This window comes from Pistacia vera, unplaced genomic scaffold (assembly GCF_008641045.1).
Source record: "Pistacia vera cultivar Batoury unplaced genomic scaffold, PisVer_v2 Contig76, whole genome shotgun sequence".
NCBI lineage: Eukaryota > Viridiplantae > Streptophyta > Magnoliopsida > Sapindales > Anacardiaceae > Pistacia > Pistacia vera.
Genome location: NW_022196623.1, coordinates 529770 through 555641, shown reverse-complemented (window position 1 = coordinate 555641; position 25872 = coordinate 529770). Strand labels below are relative to the sequence as shown.

Here is a 25872-nt window from a genome sequence, read left to right as displayed (position 1 = left end):
TTCCAGCTCCTCATTCATTTATTAAAATCCAAGTTTTGCTTTCACCCTCCCGCTTTCTAGCTCCTTGAAGTTTGCTTTTCCTTTGCTTTTTGGATCTTCAAAACCTTCTTCACAATCTTTTGCTCTTCCATCAAGAAACCTTGAGTTTGATGTATTATTTTCAACTAAAGTTACCATCTTCAGTACCTCTGCAACTGCCTTAGGAGGGTAATCTCCATTTAATTTTGCGTCAATGCATTGCTTCACCTTATCTTCACTGAATTTTTTAGTTGCCTGACACAATCCAGAACTGCATACAAAACAGCTTGATTGAGGCTTTCATCACACGCCAAATAAATGACTAGAAGCAATAAGCAAAATTCACCACCCACTTTCATCACATAACTTAAGCCAAAAAGCGCTATACGGAGTAGGTAAAATCTAATAGAGAATGTCATGAAAGATATATTCAACGTCTATGATAGACAGCCTCTGTGAACAAACCTCTAGAACCCAAATGGGAATTCCAACTTTACATAACCAAAGCAACCATAAGAATTATGTGACATAAAAAGCAATATATTACTCAACAATTTACCATAAGAATTATCCTTCGACGGTGAAGCACTTATCCCGGGAGCTGTATCCAAAAACCACAAAATCAACTCCATCGAAACCCAACCAAACAAACCTAAATGCACATAACTCAAAATAGGGAGAGAGAGAGAGCGTAACCTTGATGATTCGTCGGAGGAGATTAATGTTAGCCATTGATGAGATCTCAATTCAATTGTTGTAGAGAAAAAACGCTAATAGGTTTTTTTTCTTACGACTTCTTTTCTAATAAACAAAGAGAGTCAGAGAATTTAATAAGCTGAAGAGAGTGCAACAAAGTCTTATGCAAGGCTCACATAAATTGACTATCTTGCCCTTCTTTAGAACATATTTTCCTAATGAAACATACTGGTGGGTGAGAAAGTATCATTTTAAAAATTAATGGGTGGGAAAGTGTTATTTTGCCAAACCTTGGGTGGGAATATGTTGTTCTCCCCTTTAAATTTTGTTGAAAGCCTAATTAGTAAATACGAATTTTATACGTATTATACAAAGGACTACTGAATTATTCGCGAATTTTTGAAAAAAAAAAAAAAAAAACTAATTGAAACGACGTCGTTTTAGTGGGGGAAGAAGAAATTAGTGGTAAGGCGTAAGAGAAGAGATTGGAAAAGGAGGGAATAAAAAATAACCCTCTCAAAGACATCCATTTTCCCGCCCATTCCCCACAACCTGACACCTTTACATTTAAACTCAAACACACATACAAATAATTTCATATTTTTAAATTATTTTCATGTTATCTGATAAATTAGATTGGATTAAGATATTAAAATAATAATTTATTGTGAAAAAAAAACTGTCATATATTAGGTATAAAAATAATAGTTAGATATTGAACCACTAATCTTTTATATAGATCTGTGAGACAAAATTTTAGTTTTTGATTTAAATAATTTAATGGATTAATGGGAAGTTAAAATTAGTTGCATTTAATATCAAACTTATCAAGTTTTAAATCAGTAAAGAATCGTGGCTAAATATTGTGTTTGAGTTTGGAGACTATAATTTGAATATTAGTTATATATTGTATATTTGTGTTATTGGTTAATTGAATACTTTGCATTTGAAATACTATATTGATTTTAGTCAAGTAATCCATAAAAGTATTAAAACTAAGATTGATATTATCGTATTTTTCAAAACATATTATTGACAATACACCGTATTAAACCTGTATATACCCGTACCGTATTTTTCTCGTATCCGAATTTTATGGCTAAATTTTTATAAACGTATTTTTTACTGTTTGCCATATTATACCCGTAAAATTCCCGTACCCTTTTTTTGTCGTACCTGTATTTACTAACTAGGGTTGAAAATACCCAACATGCACACGTATAAATAGTTTTTATAGTCAAGTGCGGCAATATTTACCCGAAAATGATAGAGCCACCGAAGGTTACGCACTGAATCTGTGCACCGAATGACGTGACAGAATATTGACCGTTGATTAATATTAACTGATAATGAATCAACAGTCAAGATTTTGTCACGTCATTCGGTGTACAGATTCGGTGTATAACCTTCAATAACTGTAGCATTACTCATATTTACCGACTGATCTTGTCAGCTTCTCGTTGACTTTTGGACAGGAAACAAAGGAAACAACTTCAGACATTCACGATGACTAGATCTACCATTATGGAAAATGGGGTTACATCTGGCATCACATTTTTGTCCATTATTTTCTGAAGCAGTTCAACCTCTTTAGTTGCCTTATCATTTCGTAAGAAATCTTGCATAAGAGTATTATATGAATTACATCTGGAGCACCTATTTTTTCCCATATCTAATAAAAAATCATACGTCTTCTCTACTTTAATTACCATTATGATCGCAAACGGACACAGGACAAGAGGTCTATATTGTATATGATAATACTGTTATTTTGGCCTAGCCTAGCTTCTTTGGACGAGACTGCAATCCGTCCAAGAAATACAGTAGCATCGGGTTCCATAGAGAGTAATATTACTTGCACTCTAACTAGATGAGAAATATGAGTTGATTTTGTGTTGAGATTTGCATATGCTGAAGGTGTCTTCAAACTTTATGGAAGTCTTACACTAGTCGGACTGCATTCTCATGTCATATCTGGATGAATTTTGAGAATCTTCTTCTATTAAAATGAGCATCATTTTGTTGAACTTATTTTTCCATCTGATATGAAATCCAGTAAAGTTAAAGATGTTTGTGTGGAGGGAAACACGTGAAGAACTTCATTTTCAATCATCAAAGTTGATTTGACTTGCAGAGAGAGAGAGAGAGAGATTGAAGTGAGATTTGATTGCATATATTAGGGTTGGAAAAAAAAAAAAAAACGAAAACCGAATTAAATCGAAAAACCGGTTTTTCAAATTAACCTGTTCGGTTTCGATTTTCAAAAATAATTAAACTAAATTTTTGGTTCGATTAATGATTTAAGAATAATATTAAACCGGTTTTGAAAAAAAATAAAAAAATCCCTTATTCCCCCCTTCTTCTTGGTATTGGCTCCACAGACCTGCAGTCTGCTACTCTGCTTTTCTGCGCATTTTCTTGGGTTTGGTTCTCATGCAAATACTTTTTTTTTTTTTTTTCACTATTTTCTTTCCTCTTCTTCTTTCTCCTTTCACTGCTTTCTCTTTCTTTTTTCAATTTTTCTTCACATTTTCATCTTCTACTCTGCCTCTCCTTCACCAACTTTTTTATCTTTCATTGTTTTCTCTTTCTTGTCTTCTTTCTCCTTTCACTGCTTTGTCTTTCTTTTTTCAGTTTTTCTTCACATTTTCTTCTTCTTCTCTTCCTCTCCTTCACCAATTTCTCTTTCTTTTTCGTCTTCGTCTCCTTCTCCACTTTTCCTTTTCTTTTTCGTCTTCTTCACCTTGCACTTTCAGTTTTTTTTTCTTTTTCGTCTTCTCCATTTCTTCTCTTTCACTACTTTTCTGTTTAGATTTGGATAAGAAGGGAGAACAGAACATCTGGTTGGACTTTAGCCTTCTTCTTCTTCATCGTTTGGTAAAGCATAATTTTAATTCAAGTAAAAAAAAAACATTGGAAAAAAAAATGGGCCAAAGTAGAGTGTGACCGAATTGAGCTGAAAAAAGCAGGCCATAATTCATAATTGGGCTAAAAAATGCAACCCAATATTTAACAGATTTAAAACCGGTTAACCGAACCGAATTTTCGGTTCAGTTCATAACCAGTTTTTAACCGAAACCGGACCGGTTTCGGTTCAATCATTTTTTTAACCGAAAACCAGTTCGGTTCAAGTTTTCGGTTAACCGGTTTTTTCCACCCCTAACATATATGCAGTATAAAGGAGTAATTGGAAGATGTGTAGGAAGATTTGGTGGCATTTGGTAAAACCTTGTGATGATAGTAACTTTAATTTGGTGATTCTATCATCTTGGAAATCAACAAAATTCTTACTCATTTAGTAAATCATAATGTTAGGTTGATATACCAATCTCATAATCCTGACATATCAGCTCGTAAATGGATAAACACGACTCATAACAAGCAGATGAAACCCATTTACAAGCTGATTAGTTGCAAATCACGAAAGGATTGTAAGAAAAAATTATGAAATTGAGTTATGAACCTAACATTACTCTTTAATCAAAAGGCTAAATTGCTGGGTAATAATGGTCAAGCCAATTGAGCATCAGGCGAAAATATAACCAACTGGACCAAATTATTTAGGAACTAAATCATGAAACGAATGAATACTGCATGCATTGACGAAAGTTTTTTTCTCTCTTCGAGGGTGAAATTGAGCATGGCAGCAAATGGTAATGCTTTTGCATAATCTTTACAAGTTAAATAGTTTACAACAGTGCTATGTTTGTTAAACTGCCAGCAGCAGGTGCACAAAGGGCAATGTGCAGAAAATAAACTTATAGTTGGGTGACCAATTTCATAAATTCACCCTCCTAATAAATACAAATCTCAAACTTAGAAGAAAAAGAAACAAAACTCTGACCGATACAAGACGAGCTGTGTCAGCCCTGTAATAGGGGATTGTTCAAACAATTAATCTTGAGATGGCATATATATAGCAATTCAGTTAGCAATACTTCTGATTTTTTCTGTGAATTTTGTGGTTGCAGGAGCAGATTTGTCGGACTCAGGCCATGGAACTAATAGAGGTATCCAACTAGCAGTTGCAGTAGAAGTCACTAAGTTTACAAACTGAAGTCAAAATTGCATTGATATCAACAAGAATTGGTTGCTTTGCACATCCTTTCAGATCATAGTAAGTCGAACAATCTTTCAAGCTTTCCAAAAACAAAGAAAACATAAAGCACAATCATCATGTAACATTTTTGCAGCAAAATGTTTTCTTTATTATTGTGCATTAATAAGTAGAACACAACATCATTATTTACACTTTGTGAGGCTCTTCAATCTCTCTTCAACGGCTGAGCAAACTTTTTGCTATGCCATTGGAATCAAATTAAATATATTCACTTCGATTCTTCTCGTCGATTCATTGCTTGGATCTATTAGGTTGTATAACATTATACTATGCCAAATTATAGATACGGTAATGGGTTGTGTTGAATAGTGAAAAGATAATCTCACTGCGATCACCAAAAACCAGAACTGAAGATTATGGCATGCAACATTTCAATCAAACCTACTAAATTATATAATCACCATTAAATATATCAGAAAACATTTCCTTAAAATTGAAGAGTATGGCAACCAACATGCTGATTCAAGCTCGAGCTTAGCCTCGAGCTGGTGTTGTTTGAACCAATCCCTCAAGCTCGAATCAGCAGGTTTGATGCCCAGTCTGCAGCATTCTCTTGATTATAAGGCACATTGTGTGCAGAACTCATGATCACAACCTTTATTATAGTATTATGTATCATTGTCTCAGCTATGGAAGGATTTGACCTCGAATCAGAAAAAATAAACAATCCTAATATACAAAGAGATCAGAGATAACAACTTCTGAATTCAATTGTCAGATAACAGAGATCGAAAAACAGGTCAAAGATAACATCATGAATGTTGAAAATAATACATGTAACAAGGCAGTTAAAACCTTCTGTTTTCCTTCTTCTTCGGAGTTGATCATTGTAATTTTGATACCATATCTATGTTGCATGAAAATTTCCATCAGATTTACACAAATCTAATCTGAACCACCACGCCAATTCTAATGTTACCACCAGTTAGAGCCATCAACAATATCACTGCCACCACGAAAAATCAGAAATGCTACTTAAATAACTCACCGCCACAACCAATATACTGCCTTTGACAAAACTAAAATAACACACGCCACCATTATCGTGTTCTATTTATTTGACTCCCACTACACAAGCACTTAATTCACTTCATCACTCACTACCATGTTATCAAAGTCCAAACTTTTGTGCTTGCATTTGTGCATATGAGAGACCCGAAACCACTTTATTCTCCCCAATTCTTTCATCAGCTAGCATGGTTGGATGCCCATTCTGCAGCATTCTCTTTATTATATCCATCCCGAAAGCAGAATCCGATGAACTGTCAAGGAGTAATTTCTCATAAGACAAAGGCAACCCATGCATCAACAACAATTTATCTTGCTACCTCAATTCAACAAAGAGAACGGATTATTTGGTTGATGGCATAAACAGAGAAAGCAGTAAAACAGATTTACTGTCATTTACATTATACACTATATTCGTTCATTTGCCTTTTTTCTTAAAAAAAAAAAAACATACATTTTCGGCTAACTTATTACTATGATTGGGGAAAGGTTCCACATCTAATCAGAAGGTTGTGAATTCAGATTTCTTAATCATATGCAACCAATCAACTGTGTTCAGAGTTCAGACTTAATAGTTATATGCAAATAGCGAAAAGCCAATTATAAGAATAGAAGATAACAAAATTAAACCAAAGAAGATGCATATATATTAAAAGATGATCTAGGATTAACATTTACTTAAGAGATTAAATATAAAATGTATGTCAAATATGCGTACATGGAGCTTGTAATAACAAATCATATACTTTTTATAGCTTCCCTTCTTCACAAAAACCCACGGATGAAGATGGAGTATGTCACAACGTCTAGCATTAGGCCTTTTTGAGGCAACTTGTGAAATATCTCCAAAGCAATTTCGATCATTCCATTTTTACACAACCCATCAATGAGGCTGGCAATTTTAAACTAGTAGTTCTCCAAGTATAAAAAAATTTGCTACCTCCAAAACACCATTCTCACATATCCCATCAACCAAAATATTATTGTAACTGAATCAGGTGCGATATTATAAAGTTTCATCTCATCAAATAGTTTCCATACATCTCCAACTTTGTTTGATAGAAAAAAACTGGTTAACAAAGTGTTATACGTAAACACTGTCTGTTTAATTCCCTTTGAAATCATTCCCATGTAAAGAATGATAGCATTCTCTAATTTCCAAACCTCTTTGAATAATCAATTCCAACAACCAATCAGCTTCCTCTATCTTCCTCTCCTTGCAAAACCCACTTACCATTGTATTATACGTCAGTAAATTAGGCTGCAAACCTTGATCTGCCATCTCAACAAACAAGCCTTTAGCCTCCTCCAAATTTCCCACAAAACACCAACCGTAAATTAGAGAGTTAAAAACAACCACATCTGGCTTAATTCTCTTCCCCTTCATTTCCAAAAAATATTCTTTTGCCTTATCTACCAACCCATCTTTGCAAAGACCATCTATAATACTACCATAAGAAATAATATCAGGCTTGCAGATAACACCCCCTTCACCATTACCAGCAACCATTTCTTCATGCAATCTAAGCACAACGCTAGTGTTCCCTGTCTGACACAACCGCTTAATTAATGTCCAATACATAAGCGCGTCAGGCCTGACCGCAAACACAGCCATTTTCTTGAACAACTCCATAGCCTCCAAACTCCTATTCTCTAAACAAAAACCTTTAATCAAAAAAGTGAAAGTCACAACATTTGGTCTTAAACGCCGCCTCAAAATCCTCCCAAAAACAACAAAACCATCAGGATTACAACCCTTACTCTCCATAGAGATTAGCAGCTCCTTTGCATCATTAGATCTATGCAGCAAGCAATAACCATCCATCAAAGTTGTATAAGTAAATATGTCTGGTTGCAAACCTCTTTGAATCATTAGTTCTAACAATCCATTAGCTTCCTCAATCTTCCCCTCCTTGCAAAGCCCACTTATCATTGTAGTAAATGTCACCACATCAGGCTGCAAACCTCTTTGAATCATCAATTCTAACCATTCATTAGCTTCCTCGATCTTCCCCTCCATGCAAATCCCACTTATCATTGTATTATATGTCACCACATCAGGCTGCAAACCTCTTTGAATCATTAATTCCAAATACCCATTAGCTTCTTCCATCTTCCCCTCCTTGCAAAACCCACTTATCACTGTATTATACATTATCACATTAGGCTGCAAACCTTGATCCACCATCTCTTCGTGTATCCTAAGTGCAATACTGGTATCACCTGTTCTACACAACCCGTTAATCAAAGTCCCACATGTAATCACGTTAGGCCTAACCCCAAACACAACCATTTTCTTGAACAACTCCACAGCCTCCATACTCCTATTCTCCAAACACAAACCTTTAATCAAAGAATTAAAAGTCACAACACTAGGGCTAGAACCCCACCTCAAAATCCTCCCCAAAACAACAAAACCATCACAAACTCGACCCACATTGCAAAAGCAATGAATCAAAATAGTCAAAGTGATTAAATCTGGCAACAACCCCATTGAATCCACTCGCTTGTAAAGCAAATTAACGTCTTCATAAAACTTTTTCTTAGCCAGTGCTCCAAACAACTGGTTGAATGATGAAATTGGTGGTTTGGGTTGCATATGAATCATATATCCAAAGAAATATCGTGCTTCATCAAGAGTGACATTACCTTCTTTACAATCATTTTTCAGGAATTTCTCAAGCTGGGTTACGTTAAGTACTAAATGTTGTGGAATAGTTGTAGTCACTTTACCTGGTTTTGTGAATAAAGAAGGAGAAGAAGAAAAACAACGAATCAAGCTTTTGGGCAACATTTCAGTGGCGCCGTTTGTGGATTGTCTGGGTTTCAAGCTAAACATTCATCTTAATTAAAATTTAAAATGGGGCTTAATAGAAAGAGTAATGTTACAGTTACGAAAAGTAGTGTATCGAATTCATGCATAGAATGACGTGATATAATCTTGACTGTCGATTAATATTAAGTTATAATTAATCGACGGTTAGAATTATACCACGTCATTCTGTACATTAATTCGGTGCATTACTTTCGGTGACTGTATTATTTTCCTAATAGAAAATAGGTGGGGGCTACTTAGCATCACTCTTTAATCTTTATCGATTGGAAAATAGTTTTTTTACATTTAGCATTTCTCTTATCAGGTTATATATATGATTAATATTTTTTTATTAATATCATTTACACCTTTAGAAGAAAATAGGTGAGGGAATGTTGTATTACTGAGAATGTTATATTAATTAAATGATAGATTACCTTAAGGATGCGTTTGGTTCAGGAAATGTTGGATTACTAAGAATGTTATATTAATTAAATAATATATTACCTTAAGGGGGCGTTTGGTTCAGGAATGTTAGATTACTGGAAAGATAGATTACCTTGGAAGATTACTGGGAATCTTTAAGAAAATATGTTTGGTTAGTTGGTGGGTATGTTATATTAATATGTTTGGTTATGGGAATAAATTGCTGGGTATGTTATTTAAATTACTAAATTGACCCTCTTTTAAATATTAATATAATATTATTTTTATTATTAATTTTTGAATAATTCTTTTAACCCCCAATATTTCGATTTAGCTAAAACACCCCCGCTTATAAAAAAACTTTAATTTATGACGAAATCACCCCAACCTCCTGCCGCCGCCTGTCGCCATCGCGAACCACAGCCGGAAAATCTCCGGAGCCCCTAAAAAAGAAGAAAATTATGTGGGAGGCTCCGGAAGGCTTTGTTATGGCCGTTTCCTGCCATATTGATGGCCGAAAACGGCCATATCAGGCCAGATCGATGTATCTGGCCGTTAACGGCCAAATCTGGCCTATTATGGCCGTTTTGGGCCATCAATATGGCCGGAAACGGCCATAACGAAGCTCCCCAGAGCCTCCCACAAAATTTTCTTCTTCATTAGGGACTCCGGTGATTTTCCGGTAGTGGTCTGTGGTGGTTGGCCTGTTGTCGGCGGTGGTGGCTGGGTGGCAATGGTGGTGGTGGCTGGGTGGTAGTGGTGGTCCGTAAATAATTTTAAATATAAGGGCATTATTGTCCAAAATTTTAATTAAACAAGGGTAAAATTGAAATAGAATATTAATGTAAATTTGTTTTAAAGTAGGGGTATTATTGTCTAAAAATTTTATTAATAAGGGATAAAATTGTATCAAAAAAAGATAACCCTGATAATCTCAGAATACCTAAGAAAATGGAGGTAATCAGATTACCTCTGATATTACCAATAGTAACCACTATTGGTATTTGAAGATTACTGGTATCTGATATTACTTGACAACCAAACATGGTAATCAAGTAATATAAGATGACATTATCTCAGTAATCCCACTTAACCCCCAACCGAACACCCCCTAAGGGTGCATTTGGTTCAGGGAATGTTGGATTACTGAGAATGATGGATTACTAAAAAGTTAAATTATCTTAAAGATTACTAGGAATCTTTAGGAAAATGTGTTTGGTTAGTTTAAATAAATTAGTGGATATATTATACTAATATGTTTGGTTGGGAGAAATAAATTTGTGAATATGTTATTTAAATTACTAAATTGCCCTCTTTTACAATATTAATATAATATTATTTTTATTATTAATTTTTGAATAGTTTTTATAACCCCCAACATTTAAAATTTAGCTAAAACACCCCCGCTTATATAAAACTTTAATTTATAGCAAAATCACCCCCACCACCCAAGCCATTGCCCGCCACTGCCATTCGCCACTGGAAGTAATTTGGAGTCACCGTGAGTAGCCGAGAGACATTGGGAGACTCTGATATGGTCGTTTCAGGACATATTGATGGTAAAAAATGCCATATCAGAGTAGATCTAGCCATTAACAGGTCGGAATAGATCTAGCCATTAACAGGTCGGAATAGATCTAGCCATTAATGGCCATATTTCATCCATATATGGCCAATAAAGGTCATGGATCTGGCCAGAATAGATCTAGCCATTTCCAGCCAAATCTACTCCGGTATGGACATTTTCGGCCATCAATGTGGCTAGAAACGACCATATTGGAGCCTCCAGGTGACAATGGGCTATTCACGTGATTTCCAATGGCGGCCGATGATGGTTTGGCTGGCGACAGGTGGGTAGGGGTGATGGGTTGGGTGGCCTGCAATTAGTTTTGAATTCAAGGGTAATTTTGCCCAAAAAATTAATTAATTGGGGTTAAATAGTAAAAGTCAAATTCATGTAAATTAATTTAAAAATAAGGGTACTATTGTCCTAAAATTTTATTAATAAGGAATAGAATTATAACAAAAATAAGATTACCTCGGTAGTCTTACAATACCAAAGAAAATGGAGGTTATCAGATTATCTCCAATATTACCAACAATAACAATTATTAGTATTGGAAGATTACTGAAATCTTATATAACTTGACAACCAAACATGGTTATCAAGTAATATAAGATGACATAACCTCAGTAATCCCATATAACCCCCAACCAAATGCCCCCTAAAGATTATTGGAAATCTTTAAGAAAATGTGTTTAGTTAGGTTAGAATAAATTGATAGGTATGTTATATTGGTTAGGTTGGAATAAACTGGTAGAAATGTTATATAGATTACTATATTGCTTTCCTTTTTAAATATTAATATAATATTATTTTTATTATTTTTTTAATCATTTCTTTTAACACCTTACATTTGAAATTTTGCTAAAATATCGCAACTATATAAAAGTTTAATTTATAACAAAATCACCCCCACCCACCCAAGCCACTGCCGCTACTATCTGCAATCGTCAAAACGACGCACGATCAACCAGATGTGGCCAGTCGTATGCCAATCTAGTCATGGATTTGGCCAAAATTCTCGCCATTTCTAGCCAGATTTGTGGCTGTTGTGCACCATGGATCTCGCCATTAACGACCAGATCCATTTTAGCGTTGTGGGCCCAAAATCTGGCCGTTAATTGGTAGATCCATTGATTTGGCCGAAAACAGCCAAATTGGTGCATGATAGGCCATATCTAGCCGATCATGCACATTTTGACGACTGCCTGCAACCGGTGGTGGGTGCCCAGCAGGCGACAGTGGTCTTGGGTTGCCTACAATTTGTTTTAAATACAAGGGCATTATTGTCCAAAAACTGAATTAATTTAGGGTAAAATTGTAATGGCAGGTTCATGTAAATTAATTTCAAAATAAGAGCATTTTTGTCTAAAAAATCTATTAATAAGGAATAAATTATAAGAAAATTAACCTTACCATTTAATCTTAAAATACCTAAGAAAATATAGGTAATCAGATAACCACTTATATAACCAACAGTAATTATTATTGGTTTTAGAAGATTACCGAAATCTTATATTGCTTGACAAACAAACGTGGTAATCTAAGTAACTTAAGATTTTGGTTTTAGAAGATTACCGGAATTTTATATTGCTTGACAACCAAAGGTGATAATCTAAGTAAATATAAGATGACATTACCTCAATAACAATGGTTAACCCCAACCAAATAGCGAATGTTGAAAATGATGTAAAAATGCATGGAAAATTTTAAATTTTAATAAAGTTATTGATGCATGATTTTGACACTAACTAAACGCACGTGAGAAATGCTAAGCTGACTCAGAAGACACACATGTATAGGGGTATTGAACTGAATAAAAGAAGAAGAATAGTGTTTAAAGTGGTTCGGATGCTTAAGTAAGCGAATCCTATGTCCACTGGTATCGTATTAATATATTTGAGATCAGGTCGCGTTCAGCGAGCTGATTTACTAGAGGTTACAAGAGAGAGAGAAAATATATATATATATATATACTATTCTAGAGAGAAATTAGCTAATCCCACAAACGGGAGAGGATCCATTTATTTATAGTGGGATGAATTGAGGTAATGATTACTAAATCGGGGAGTGGGTCAGATTGCCGTGCAAATCCTTTCTAGCGTCCCGTTGCTCACCTGCTCGAGTGATTTACTCGACTCTTGCAAGGATTGGACACGTGGATCGCCTCCAGCCTGGCGCACACCTACTGCACTAGCAGGAGCATGTCGCTTACGTCAACGTGCGACGTGGCTACGTCTGAATGGTTGCTAGACTTACCTAAGCTCTGACCACTTACGCTGACAGGGCTTTGCGTCAATCTTACTTTTCCAGGCATAACAGAAGTCCCATAGTTTTTAAGGTTTGAGAATCAAACCTTGGAAACTACATATTATGCCTTGATTTGATGCGTTTGACGAGATACTGGTTGATCCGACCTGGATGCAAAGAGGTTGAAGAAACGTTTCCACATAGGCGACCTAACACGGCTTGCTCCTTGGGATCAACGACCTATTCTCAGACCATGTTCAGTGCCATAACGATGACTAGTTTTCGACCGAGGTCTGCGACCTTATTGCACTTAGCGGTATTTTTTCCAGAAGGGTTCACGTCGCTTCACAACTAACGTAAGACAATCGAAGAGTCATGTCGCTTCGCGACCGACATAAGACAAAGAGTGTTATATATAACGACCTCTTTAGATGTTATCCATTGCACTTTTGTAGCTGACACATTTAATGAAATATCATTTGCTCTGATAGACGTGTCTTGTGCGCAATAAGTGCCAGCCATGCGCATTAAATGCGAGCCATGCTGAAACGACATTCCATATCAGATCATTAAATGCGGATGTGGGCGCTTTCAATGTGGAGGAGGGAAAATATGCCATCGCTTGAGTGTTTCAACGGAAGGGGACGACGAGTTGGTTTCTTAAAGCATGACGGTCACTCTTCTTCGTTGATTTGCGAGACATGGTCGCAATCAACGGTCAGATGCGTTTTCCGGCCAAATGTCGTTTGACTTCGAGAAACCAAAGCGCCACTTCCTTCACTATAAAACCTCAAGCCCACTTCAGGTAATGCCACAATATTCTTTTTCTCAGAGAGAGCAAAAATTTCGTGAGCTTTGATTCTTTGTCTATCAGACTGGTACGCGCTTGATATTCGAAGCAGGAGGATTCATCTTCTCATTCCAAGAGGTAAGGATGATTTCTCTGCCATTTATTTTCATTTCTTGCTTTTGATAGTTGCCATGCGATGATAGCCTGCTTATTAGTTGATCGGAGATGAAATCTTCTCCTTGGGTTTGAGCCATGGATGGTGGCTCTAAAAGCATTCTATTAGGGTTTTTTTGGGGTTTAAGGGAGGAAGCTTTTTTACTTTCTCCTCCACATCATCGTACAAAACAGCATATGAGGACTGAATGATTCCCTACATGTTGCTTTTACAGCCCGCAGTAGAATGGAACCCCCAACCACCAGAGCCGAGGAAAGGGACCAGTTCACCTGTGCAGGATGCTCCTATGGGTCCCCCTCAAGAGATCCTGTTGGTGATTACTTCTGAGGATCTTCAGAAGATGGTAGACCAATACGCTCTCAAAGTGGAGGTCTTCCGAGATGGGGTACACACAGCTCAAAGTCCGCCACGAGGGATGGCTGCGATCTCTGAGAATATTTTCAAGAGTGGAGGGTTGATCCCTTTCCACCCTTTTTTCAGGTTGGTCCTCGATCACTTCAAGATTGCACCATTACAACTCACGTCAAATGCGTACATGATAGCCGTGGCTATGTATATCGCGTGCGGTAAAAACGGATTAGGCGAGCTAACCGCACTGGAGCTCGGTTGCTCGTACATTCTAAAAAAGAGTAAGGACAAGGATTTCTACTATCTTTCCAAGCGACCTACCATTGAAGCGGGCGGGGGAATGCATAGTTACCTGAGCAACGTAGGAGCATACGAGACGAAGTTCTTTTTCTTTCGTCATGATGGCATTTGCCATTTTCAGGAGCCGAGTAGGTTCTCCTTTCTTTTGAGTTTGCGAACTTACTTTTATTCTTTGCTAATGAGCTCTTTGTTTCTTCGCAGTTAACAAAACGACCAGGTTAACGCTCCTCGAGGATCTGGACAGGATCACTACCTTTGGCTTTCTACCCAAAGAGAGTCGTGACACACGATTGCTTGTGACAACCGCAAATTTGCGGAGATACGATTTCTTCAACTTCGAAGCAACCCTAGAGACCACAACGAGTAAGCTTCGTAACCTTAGATTATTTTTTAGATTTTTCACGCAGCGAACTGATTTACTAATGATGTATGCATACATCGACCATGCCTCCAAGGGTGTCCAGATCGCCGCGACCAAGGCAATTTGTCTTCCCCCGATTCGGTGCCACCAGACCAGCTGGAGCGGCTCCCAGCGGTCCCCCCGTCGGAGGGACATCGATGGGGGCTCCGATCTGACCTGCGGGGGCATCCCAGCCTTTGACTGCTCACCCAAAACAGAAAACGACAGCGTAGAGGCCTAAGAAGAGGAAGCAAATTCGGACTGAGAAGTCGGAGTCCGAAATCGATGTTATGGGCGTTCAGCCCGAGAGGTCGCAGCCTTACCAAGCGTTCTGCTCGAGAGGGCCACCTAAGGGCACGATCAGTATCTCTATTACCCCCAAGGGTCCGCAGACAAGGCAAAGGGAGGCCGCAGTCCTCGGGAGGAGATCGGGCAAAGAGCCAGCGGGGGGAACTCTACCTGTTAGGGGCACAGACACACCCATGCTGGACTTGATGGGACAACTTTTGAATCACCTGCAGCCGGTGGTTTTCACCATACTAGAGTGTGGGCTCGCAGAGGCATTCAAGCAGTTTGTGGCCTCCAACCCTATAGACCTGATGTCCACACCCATTCAGCACCTGAGCAAGGTAGAACAAGCTGTTTTCGGCGAGGACTTTACATTTATTCTTTTTAATAGTAAGGAAACTAACTTGTTGCTTTTTTTGTTCACAGGCTCTACTCTCCATACAATTGTCTCTGCAAAAGGTCCAGCTGGGAGCTGCCGAGGGGATGGTCGCACTGAGAGAAGAGAACGCATGGCTCAAACGAGACTTAGAAGCCGCTAAAGCAGAGAAAGACTTATCCACCATTTCGGTGAACCAGTTCCTGAATGAAAGGAATGCTGCTCTTCGCACTGTGGATTTTCATAAGGCCAAGCTGGAGAAGCACGGAGAAGAGATAAAGGAACTCCAGAGGACAGTAGCCAAACTTACCAGGAAGGCTGGCGAGAAAGACCAAAAGCTGAAAATGACCTCCCAACGGGCCTTACAAGCAGAGCGGGAAAGGGGATAGCTATGGGAGACTACTAAGAAGCAGCGGTCGGCATTTGAGGACGAGCTTTAATTCACTCGAAATCGCGTCACTTCACTAACCATGGAGATGCAGCAGCAAGATGCGGAGATCAAGAAGCGGGCTACAGAATGGACGATCTAGTCCATCTTCGCCCTTCAATCGAAGAACCCTATTATGGATCTGTCTGATCTCCTCGACGAGTACCAAGATGAACTTGCTTCCATGGCGCGGGTCGAGGATGAGGAAACGGCTCGGGGGCCTGACCTGGAAGAGGAGCATCCGGAGTATGTCCCAGAGGAGCTCGCACCCAATCAGGTGATCAGTGACCAACCTAGGGATGTTGAGGTCGCCCTTCCGGGACCTGGGGACGAGGATCAATGATTTGCTTTTGTAGTTTTTTTTCCTACTCGCTTATGTACTTTCCCTTTTATTTAATAAATAAATACATGTCTTTTTTAATCTTTCGCGAGTACTTACAATTTTCGTACTCTACATGTTATACATGAGATTGCATCATGTTATACATGAGATTGCATTCTAACTGTTTACAAAAACATTGGAACAAGTCTATGCGAACAGAATTTTATACATGGGAAAATGATTACAAAAGAACAGAATTAAACACTTGTTATTTACAAGGATTAAGTAAAATCTTTACAAGGAAAAATTGAGTTTGGAATTACTGATAATATGGTCGAAGATGTTAAGCATTCCAAGCTCGCGGTACTTTGGAACCATTCAGCCTTTTGAGATGATAAGTCACCGATCTTATCATTTTGGCGATGCGGTATAGGCCCTCTTAGTTTGGTCCCAAAACTGCCGCACTTGGTTCTCTAGTACTGAGAATGACTTCCTTTAAAACGAGGTCGCCAACTTGGAAATCTCTTCTTTTGACTTTAGAGTCGAAGAACCTTTTCACGCTTTGCTGATAAGCTGCTATTCTTAGCTGAGCCTTGCTACAATGTTCTTCGACTAGATCTAGACTTGCGCGCATAAGCGCCTCATTGTCTGTCTCGTTGAATAGGTCCCTCCGAAGTGAACCGATTCCTACCTCCACAAGGATCATTACTTCGCAGCCATATGCTAGCCAAAAAGGGGTTTCTGAGGTAAAGGTTCTCCAAGTTGTCCTGTATGCCCACAGAACTTCAGGAAGGTCGTCGGCCCAATTTCCCTTGGCTACGCCAAGTTTGGCCTTTAGAGTGTGCTTGATGGTTTTGTTGATAACTTCAACTTGACCATTTGCTTGCGCTCTTACGACTGAGGCAAATTTCTTATGGATACCCAGCTCGTTGCAAAAATGCTTGAACTCCTCGTTATCGAACTGTTTCCCATTGTCAGAGATAAGGGTATGAGGAATCCCGTAGCGGCACACAATATTTTTGAAGACAAAGTCCTTGAGCTTTTTGGTGGTGATCGCGGCCAACGGCTCTGTTTCGGCCCACTTGGTGAAGTAGTCTACCGCGACCACCACATACTTAACTCCCCCTTTACTAACTGGCATAGGTCCAATGAGATCGATTCCCCATATGGAGAATGGCCAGGGGCTACCAGCTGGTAGGAAGAAGCTTGCGGTGCGTTTGCGAACTACTGACACTTGTCACATGTTTTAACAAAGTTGTAGATGTCTTCTTGAATCAGGGGCTAGTAATACACTTGACGAACAACCTTGTTAGCGAGGGATCGTGCGGCAGTGTGATTACCGCATATTCCTTCATGTATCTCCCCTATGATATAATTTGCTTCTTCATCGGTTACACATGGGAGAAAAGGGGCACTAAACGCTCGCTTGAACAGCTGATCTCCTATAAGTGTGTAACGAGCAACTCTTGTTCGCAGGGTTCTTGCTTCAACCTTGTCGTTGGGCAAGATCCCATTTTCGAGATACTGAATGATGGGGGTCATCCAGGAGAAGTTGCATTCACGGCCTGTTCAGGCAAACTGATACTGGGGACCTGCTATGAATCGAACAGGAATGCTCTCTAGCGCGTCCAAATCTAGCGATAAGGCTATCTTTGCTAAGGCATCTACGACAGAATTACTGTCCCTAGGAATTTGAGTGATTATGAAGTGCTTAAACGGCTCGAGTGGGGCCTTAGCTTTCTTCAAATAACTAATCATGTTTTCTTCCTTGGCTTGATATTCCCCCAAAATTTGGTTGACAACTAGCATGGAGTCGCTGTGGATGCTGATCGTGGTTGATCCCATTTCCCTTGCCAACCGCAATCTAGCGAGCAGGGCTTCATACTCAGCCTCATTATTGGTCGCTTTGAACCCGAAACGGAGAATGCCATGAATGCGAGTCCCTTCGAGACTTAGGAGGAGAAAACCTACTCCAACCCATTTTCTGTTCGATGATTCATCGACATACAGGCTCCAGGTCGACAGGTTCTGAACAGTTTCTTGGGTGACTTCGCTGGCTTGTTGCTCGGATTCCTTTATCGGCTGATATGAGAATTCTGAGATGAAATTAACAGCAGCCAGCCCTTTGTTAGTTGCTTTCGGTTTATACTACAGATCGAATTGACTTAGTTCCATGGCCCACTTAAGCCATTTACCCGATGCCTCTAGCTTCTAAAGGACTTGCTTGAGCGGGTAACTGGTTATTACATGGATTGTGTGGGCGTGGAAGTAAGGTCGCAACTTTCTGGAAGCGATCAGCCGGGCATAAGCCAATTCCTCCATTTCTGGATACCACATATTGGCATCTAGTAGACGCTTGCTCGCGTAATAAACTGGCCATTGAACCCTGCTCTCTTCCCAAACTAAAGCTTCACTGACCGCGTACTGAGAGACAGACAAATACAGGAGAAAAAATCCCTTGCGGGAGAGGCTTGGACAGAAGAGGTGGTTTTCCGAGGTGCTCTTTAATGCTCTAAAATGCTTGTTCGCACTCAAGAGTCCACTCAAACTTCTTATTGGCCCTGAGAATGTTGAAGAATGACAAGCAACGATCTATTACCCTCGATATGAAGTGACTAAGCGCCGCTATTCGCCCATTGAGACTCTAAACCTGTTTTCGGTTGGTAGGGCTTTTCATGTCGATGAGAGCTTGGATTTTCTCGGGGTTGATCTCTATTCCCTGCTGGTTAACCATGTACCCTAGGAATTTTCCTAAGGATACTCCGAATGAGCATTTGAAAGGATTAAGCTTCATTCTGTATTTCCGAAGGATGTCGAACATCTTAGCGAGATGCGCTATGTGATCTGAAGCGACATGCGACTTGACTAGCATGTCATCAACATAGGCTTCCATCGACTTCCCGATCTGCTTAGAAAAAAATCAGTTAACAAGCCGCTGGTAAGTCAGTCTAGCGTTTTTCAGGCCGAAAGGTATAACTCTATAGCAATACAGCCTCCGATCTGTGACAAAGGAGGTATGCTCTTCGTCTAGTGTATACATCGAAATTTGATTTTATCTCGAGTATGCATCCATAAAACTCAGCAGCTCATGCCTGGAGGTGGCATTAACGAGCTGGTCAATCCTGGGCAGGGGAAAATTGTCCTTTGGGCAGGCTTTGTTGAGGTCAGTGAAGTCCACACAAGTCCGCCACTTGCAGTTGGGCTTCTTTACTAGAACCGGGTTGGTAACCCAGCTCGGGTACAACGCTTCTCGGATGGACCCATTCTGAAAGAGATTATCTACCTCGATTTTCAAGGCAGCATATTGCTCTAGATCCATCACTCTTCTTTTCTGGCGGACCGGCCTAGCTTCATTATCGATGTTCAAGACATGACAAATGATGTTCGAGTTGACCCCGACCATATCTGCATGCATCCATGTGAACACATCAATATTTTCTCTGAGGAAGCTGGTCAGGTCAGTAGCGAGCTGGGGGTTAAGATTGATTCCAATCCTTAACACTCGGCTCAGCTCGTTTTGGTCGACTGACACTTTTGATAGATCATCAACTGGCCCACTAGAAGAGCATTCTTGGATACAAGGATCCATATTATCCTCGGCTGGGCCAGGCTGTGGTTTGATCCAACTGATCGTCATTGCCTATTTAGGAATGCCACGGGGGATGCCTTTCCCCTCGCACGCCATCTGCATTGCCCTTACATAGCAGTCGCAAAATACGTGCTGAGATCCGCTTACTTCTCCTATTCTAATCGGGGTGGGGAACTTCAACTTAAGATGGTAGATCGAAGTGACTGTCTTGAATCTTCTTAATAGAAGGCGCCCTAAGATGCCATTGAAAACGGAGGGGCAGTCCACTACCAAAAACTCAGTGACCCTGGTCACCTCGTCAACGTCACCTAGTGTGATTGGAAGAGAGATCATTCCCTTGGGAATCAGGTGATCTCTTGTAAAACCATATAGAGGGATTGAGGCGGGCTTCAAGTCGGCCTCATCCAATTTCATTCTTTCAAAAGCTCGCTGGAACAGGATGTTCACAGCACTTCTGTTATCCACCAACATTCTGTGGACATCGCAACACCCTATTTGGGGCATGATGACGAGAGCATCATCATGGGGGTGATGCAATCGAACTGCGTCTTTTCGGAGAAGGTGATTTCCTCCTCTCTACCAACTTTTGATGGTGGTTGCGTCGTGTTCATCACACGGATAGGGTCGTGATGGGCTATGCAAGCATATCTTTCTTAGGCCCCTCACGAGTTTCCTCCGAGGTGTGGTCCCCCAAAGATTATCCCCACGCTACAGATACCCTTGCGATCACGATGCTTCTTACTCGGTTCCTCTCGATTTTTCTACCTTACAGGAGTAGAGTCATCAACATACTCTTTAAAATGCCCCTGCTTAATAAGATCTTTGATTGCCAACTTGAGAGCTCGGCACTCATCGATGTGATCCCCATTATCCTGATGATAGCGACAGTACTTTTTACTGTTTCTAGCTAAAGGAGGATTTTTCATGGGCTTAGGCTCTCCAAACAGGCTGGCCTCTTCTAACTTATCAAGAATGGTCGAGACAGATGCATTCAAAGGGGTATACTGATTTCTGTCACGATCGCATGAGGAACTAGAGCATAAGACTTCTTGGGCTCAAACTATTGTTTCTTTCCTTTTCGCTGATCAATGTTAGCCCATCGACGATCAGCCCTCCTATTTTCCCCCCGACCTGGCGCACTGCCAGAAGTGTCGGGGTCGTAGCGGTAGAGCGTCACCACGAAGTTCTCACTATGGAGGTATTTCTCTGTAAGGCTGTAAAAGCGGGTGAGAGAAACATCGTCCTCTAATTGCAGCTCCTTCCACATATCTGTCTGTGGCCGAACTCCTACTATGATGAGAGTCCGAACGGACTCTTCGGGAGTGTGAGCTACTTTATGGAGCTCTCTGTGGAACCCATAGATGTAAGATTGGAGGGATTCATCCCTCTCTTGCCTTATGTTGCTGAGGTAGCTCAAAGGCATTGAGAACTTCATGTTCGCTTGGAAGTGTCTCAAGAATGTCAAGCTCATCTGATTCCACGAGTTGATTGATCCCGTCGGGAGCGACCTGAACCACCACTTGACATGAGATGTAAGAGTTACTGCCAAGCATCGGCATTTTGCCAAATCAAAAACTTGGTGAAGTTCCATCAGGTCGTTAAATTCGTATAAATGATCCTGCGGATTAGAATTTTCATCGAACGCTTGCATATCGGGCATTCTGAATCTGGATGGGAGAGGGGCGACTAACACAACCGGAGAAAAAGGAGACGCCTCTACAACCTGCCCTCACTCATTTTGCTGAGCTTTTAGCTGATCCAGAGCTCGCTGTAGCTCTTCAATCTGAGGCAGCGGAGCCATCTTGGGATTGCTTTCTCTCATGCGGATTCCTTCTCGCCTCGGCTGGCAGTTCCGATCGCTCTTGACACACGTTAGGTAGAGTCATGTGATGGGGATGAATAGTCCGAGGAACCTTCCCAACCTCTACGGTGGTGCGAACCGACCCACAGATGGTAGGAACTTCTCGCGTGACGACTATCGGGGTTGTCATTTTGGCGATATGGGAATCTCCCCGCCTTGCACTTTTGTGGGAGTGCTCGCGCGATGTGGTATGGGACAGCTCAGGCCGCGACCTATCACCGAGTATGCATGCCACGGGTATTCTACTCGGGGTATGGTTGGTGTTCGTTGGTCCCTCGGAGCCTCTAGGCCCATTGTTCGCCACCTGTTTTCCCTTCCTTTGACGCCCTGCAGTGCAGCGGCATAGGCTATTGCCTTTTTTCGCGCTTTCATGCGACCTGCAGGCGTTTTAGCCACCGCCTCATTTGATTCGGGTGGTGCAACCCGATCCAAACGATTCAACCTTTGGTTGACCGTTTAGAGAGTATTGTTGAACCTCTCCAAGTAACTCATGACGGCTGGATCAAGCCGTGAGCTTAAAGGAATATCCCCCACGAGATTTTGCGAAACTGGGGGCACTTCGAAAGAAGTGTCCTCTTGCACCTAAGGGATTTCTTCCTCGCCATGGTTGGATCGCTCAGATTCGAATCTGCGAGCCATTTGTTGTTGTAGGACTGATTAGTTAGAGATTCTCCTGATGAAGGACGAATACTAAATCAGGCCCTCCTTCTAGTGTCAAACTATTGATTCGTGTGTGAGTTTGACACCAACTAAACGCACGTGGGAAATGTTGAGCTAGCTCAGAAGACAGATGTGTATGGGGGTATTGAACTGAATAGAAGAAGAAGAACAATGTTTAAAGTGGTTCGGATGCTTAAGTAAGAGAATCCTACGTCCACTGGTATCATATTAATATATTTGAGATCAGGTCGAGTTTAGCGAGCTGATTTACCAGAGGTTGCAAGAGAGAGAGAGAGAGAGAGAGAGAGAACATATATGCTATTCTAGAGAGAAATTAGCTAATCTCATAAACGGGAGAGGATCACTTTATTCATAGTACGATGAATTGAGGTAATGATTACTAAATCAGGGAGTATGTTAGATTGTTATGCAAATCTTTTAGGGATTGGACACGTGGATCGCCTCTAGCCTTTCACCAGCCTGACGTCCACCTACTGCACTGGCAAAAGCATGTTGCTTGCATCAGTGTGCGACGTGACTGCGTCTGAATGGTTGTTGGACTTACCTAAGCTCTGACCACTTACGTTGACAGAGCTCTGCGTCAGCCATACTTTTCCAGGCATAACAAAAGTAATTTATGAAAATGTTATAAAAAATAATTAATTTGTTTAAAAGCATATTATAGTTTTTGTTTTTTTTATTCATTCATACTAATCAAGTAATACACTAAGTTTGTAAATATACCGTCAAAGATACAATAAATCATTATTTTGTTTGTACAGGACATGGACGGACGAAAGTAAAATGAAAACACTTGAATGTATTTGTTATCCACTGATAAAATAAATGAATAATCTTGAATACGATAAAGCATTACCATTGTTCATTTCAGAGTTGTTCCAGTTGCTCTTGACAAACCTGGTATATAAAAAAAGTAAATTTAACGATCATTATTTGCAAATCCTATTACAGCATCTCCAAATGACTTTTTATATGATCCAAACTCTTTATTATAAAGAGTTTATCCATAAAAATAAAAGTTCAACTCTATCCTAATTTTAAATAATAAAATACAAGTTTCTATGCATTTTATTTATGATTTATCTAAATTTTACTCTCTCCTAAAATTTAAAGAGTCTATTGGATTTAAATAAAAAAATTGTTCTTTATATTTAAAAATCAATAAAGATGTTCTTTAAAATAAAGAGCAGGAGAGCATCTCCAAATAACTCTTTATATGACTTAAACTCTTTATTATAAAGAGTCTATCCATACAAACAAAAGTCAAATAGACTCTTTATTCTTTAAATATAAATTAAAGAGTGAGTTTGACTCTCCACATTTAGAGAGTCAAATTTCACTCGCTATCTTAATTTTAAATAATGAATTGTAAAGTTTCCATGTATTTTATTTATGATTTATCTCTTCTATTGAGTTTATTTCTTAAAAAAACATATTCTCTCTCCTAAAATTTAAAAAGTCTATTGGATTTGAATAAAAATTTTGTTCTTTATATTTAAAAATCAATAAAGATGATCTTTATTTATATGAAAGAAGCTATTTAAAATAAAGAGCACCATTAATTCCCTATGTATTACCTGTAAAAGGTGTTAAATCTTAGAGATTGGTAATAGGCAATATTCACAAGGTTAGATTTATTATGATGGCTTTTAGGAAGAAATCATATTTATGGATAAATGTTTTGGGAGAGTTGAGGTGGGCTTCGTTTTTATAGTTCTGAATTCGACTTGAAGAAGCTGAGACCCATGATTCTTAAGAGAATTGAAAATCGCGCCAAAGGACTATCCGGTTGGAGGCATGGTCCTTGTTGCAGTGGAAGTTCTTAATGCCAGAGCTTTAATGATTCAAGGCATCTCCACCTTTATGAAACTTGTTCCTGTTCAGGCTTGCAAGTAAGCTTAAGCCTATCTAACAAACACCTCTTGGTGTTATGTCATGCATTGCGATAATCTCAATGTTTTTAAGGATGTGGGACCATGATTGTTTTGTTTAAATATAAGAATATTATTGTCCAAAAATTTAATTAAACAAAAGTAAAATTGAAAGGATATATTAATGTAAATTTATTTTAAAATAGGGACATTATTATCAAAAAAATTTATTAATAAGAAATAGAATTGTAACAAAAAGAAGATTATTTTGGTAATCTTATATTACTTGATTACCTTGTTACTTGACAACCAAACAAAGTAATCAAATAATATAAGATGACATAACTCTAATAATCTTTCATTACCTTCAATCAAACGCTTCTTTTAGGTTTACACTATCTTTCGATTTTGCTTCTCTTTTATTTATTTATTTTTTACTTTTTACTTTTTGTTTTGGGTTTTGTTGTTTCGGCGTAATTTATATGTTTTTTATTCTAAAACACAATCTTATATAAATTTAATGAAATGGATTTGCATCAATTCTTGAATTTATTTATTTTTCTGTTTATGAACTCAAATGAACGAACTTTTCTCTGTTTTCAAATTTGCTCACTTTTAAATTAAACTCAGCTATCTTTAATTAGGTTAATTTAATTATGTACAACCCTGCTGAATCTATTGAAAATTGAACTCACAAAATGGGTCTCAGGATGATTTTGAGTTGGGTGACAGTCTTAGAGTTGAGCCACCTTTACCTTTAACATGGTCCAGTCAGTTCTTCAATTTAACTCCTAACATGTCCAATCAGTTCTTCAATTTAACTCCTACAATGGGTTGAATATATATATAATATACCGAGGTATCCGGGTCAACTTATGCATTTCTTAACTAATCTGGGTTCGTTAAATATTTTTTGTGATTAAATATCTGATTGTTTGTCGGCTTAGTTGGGATTATTTAGACTGTTGAGGGTAGACGTGGGTATCTGATTTGAAACTGTGTACTAGTGTTGTATAATTTGTGACATATTGAATGCGTGATTTTATTTCGGCTTATTTGGGATTATTAGACAGTTGTTTGTAGGCTGTCAATTTTAAACCAGCATTTAAATGAAACAAAAATTTCTATTTTCTCAAAGATTGAAGAGTATGGCATGCAACATTTCAATCAAACCTACTAAAGTATATAATCACCATTAAAAATTTTAGAAAACAAATGATGCCACTGAAACATTTAGGTCTAAACATGCACTGTAAAAGGACTGCAGTATCCACTAATTAAGTTAAACACAGTGAGGCAAGTAGGTCTTAGACAAGCTCCATAAAAGAAAATTAATCTTTACATGATAAAGATCTAGCTAGCATGCTTTGAGTAAAACCTTTGATAAACCAGCATTTAAATGAAACAAAATTATAAGAAAAGAAGATAACAAAATTAAACCAAAGAAGATTCATATCTATTAAAAGATGATCTAGGATTACCATTTACTAAGAGTTTAAATATAAAAAATATGTCAAATATGCTTACATGCAGCTTGTAAAAACAAA

At 38.8% G+C, this 25872-nt stretch overlaps 1 protein-coding gene across 1 annotated transcript; it reads right to left on the bottom strand.

The window, feature by feature from the left end:
- Positions 1–21: 21 nt before the first annotated feature.
- LOC116116029 (pentatricopeptide repeat-containing protein At1g12300, mitochondrial-like) lies at positions 22–8681 on the bottom strand. Its single transcript, XM_031402131.1, has 3 exons — positions 7939–8681; positions 7077–7641; positions 22–273 (listed from the first exon to the last, which is right to left on the bottom strand). Exons 1-3 carry the CDS (start codon positions 8679–8681, stop codon positions 22–24), a joined length of 1560 nt encoding a protein of 519 aa, XP_031257991.1.
- Positions 8682–25872: the final 17191 nt, after the last annotated feature.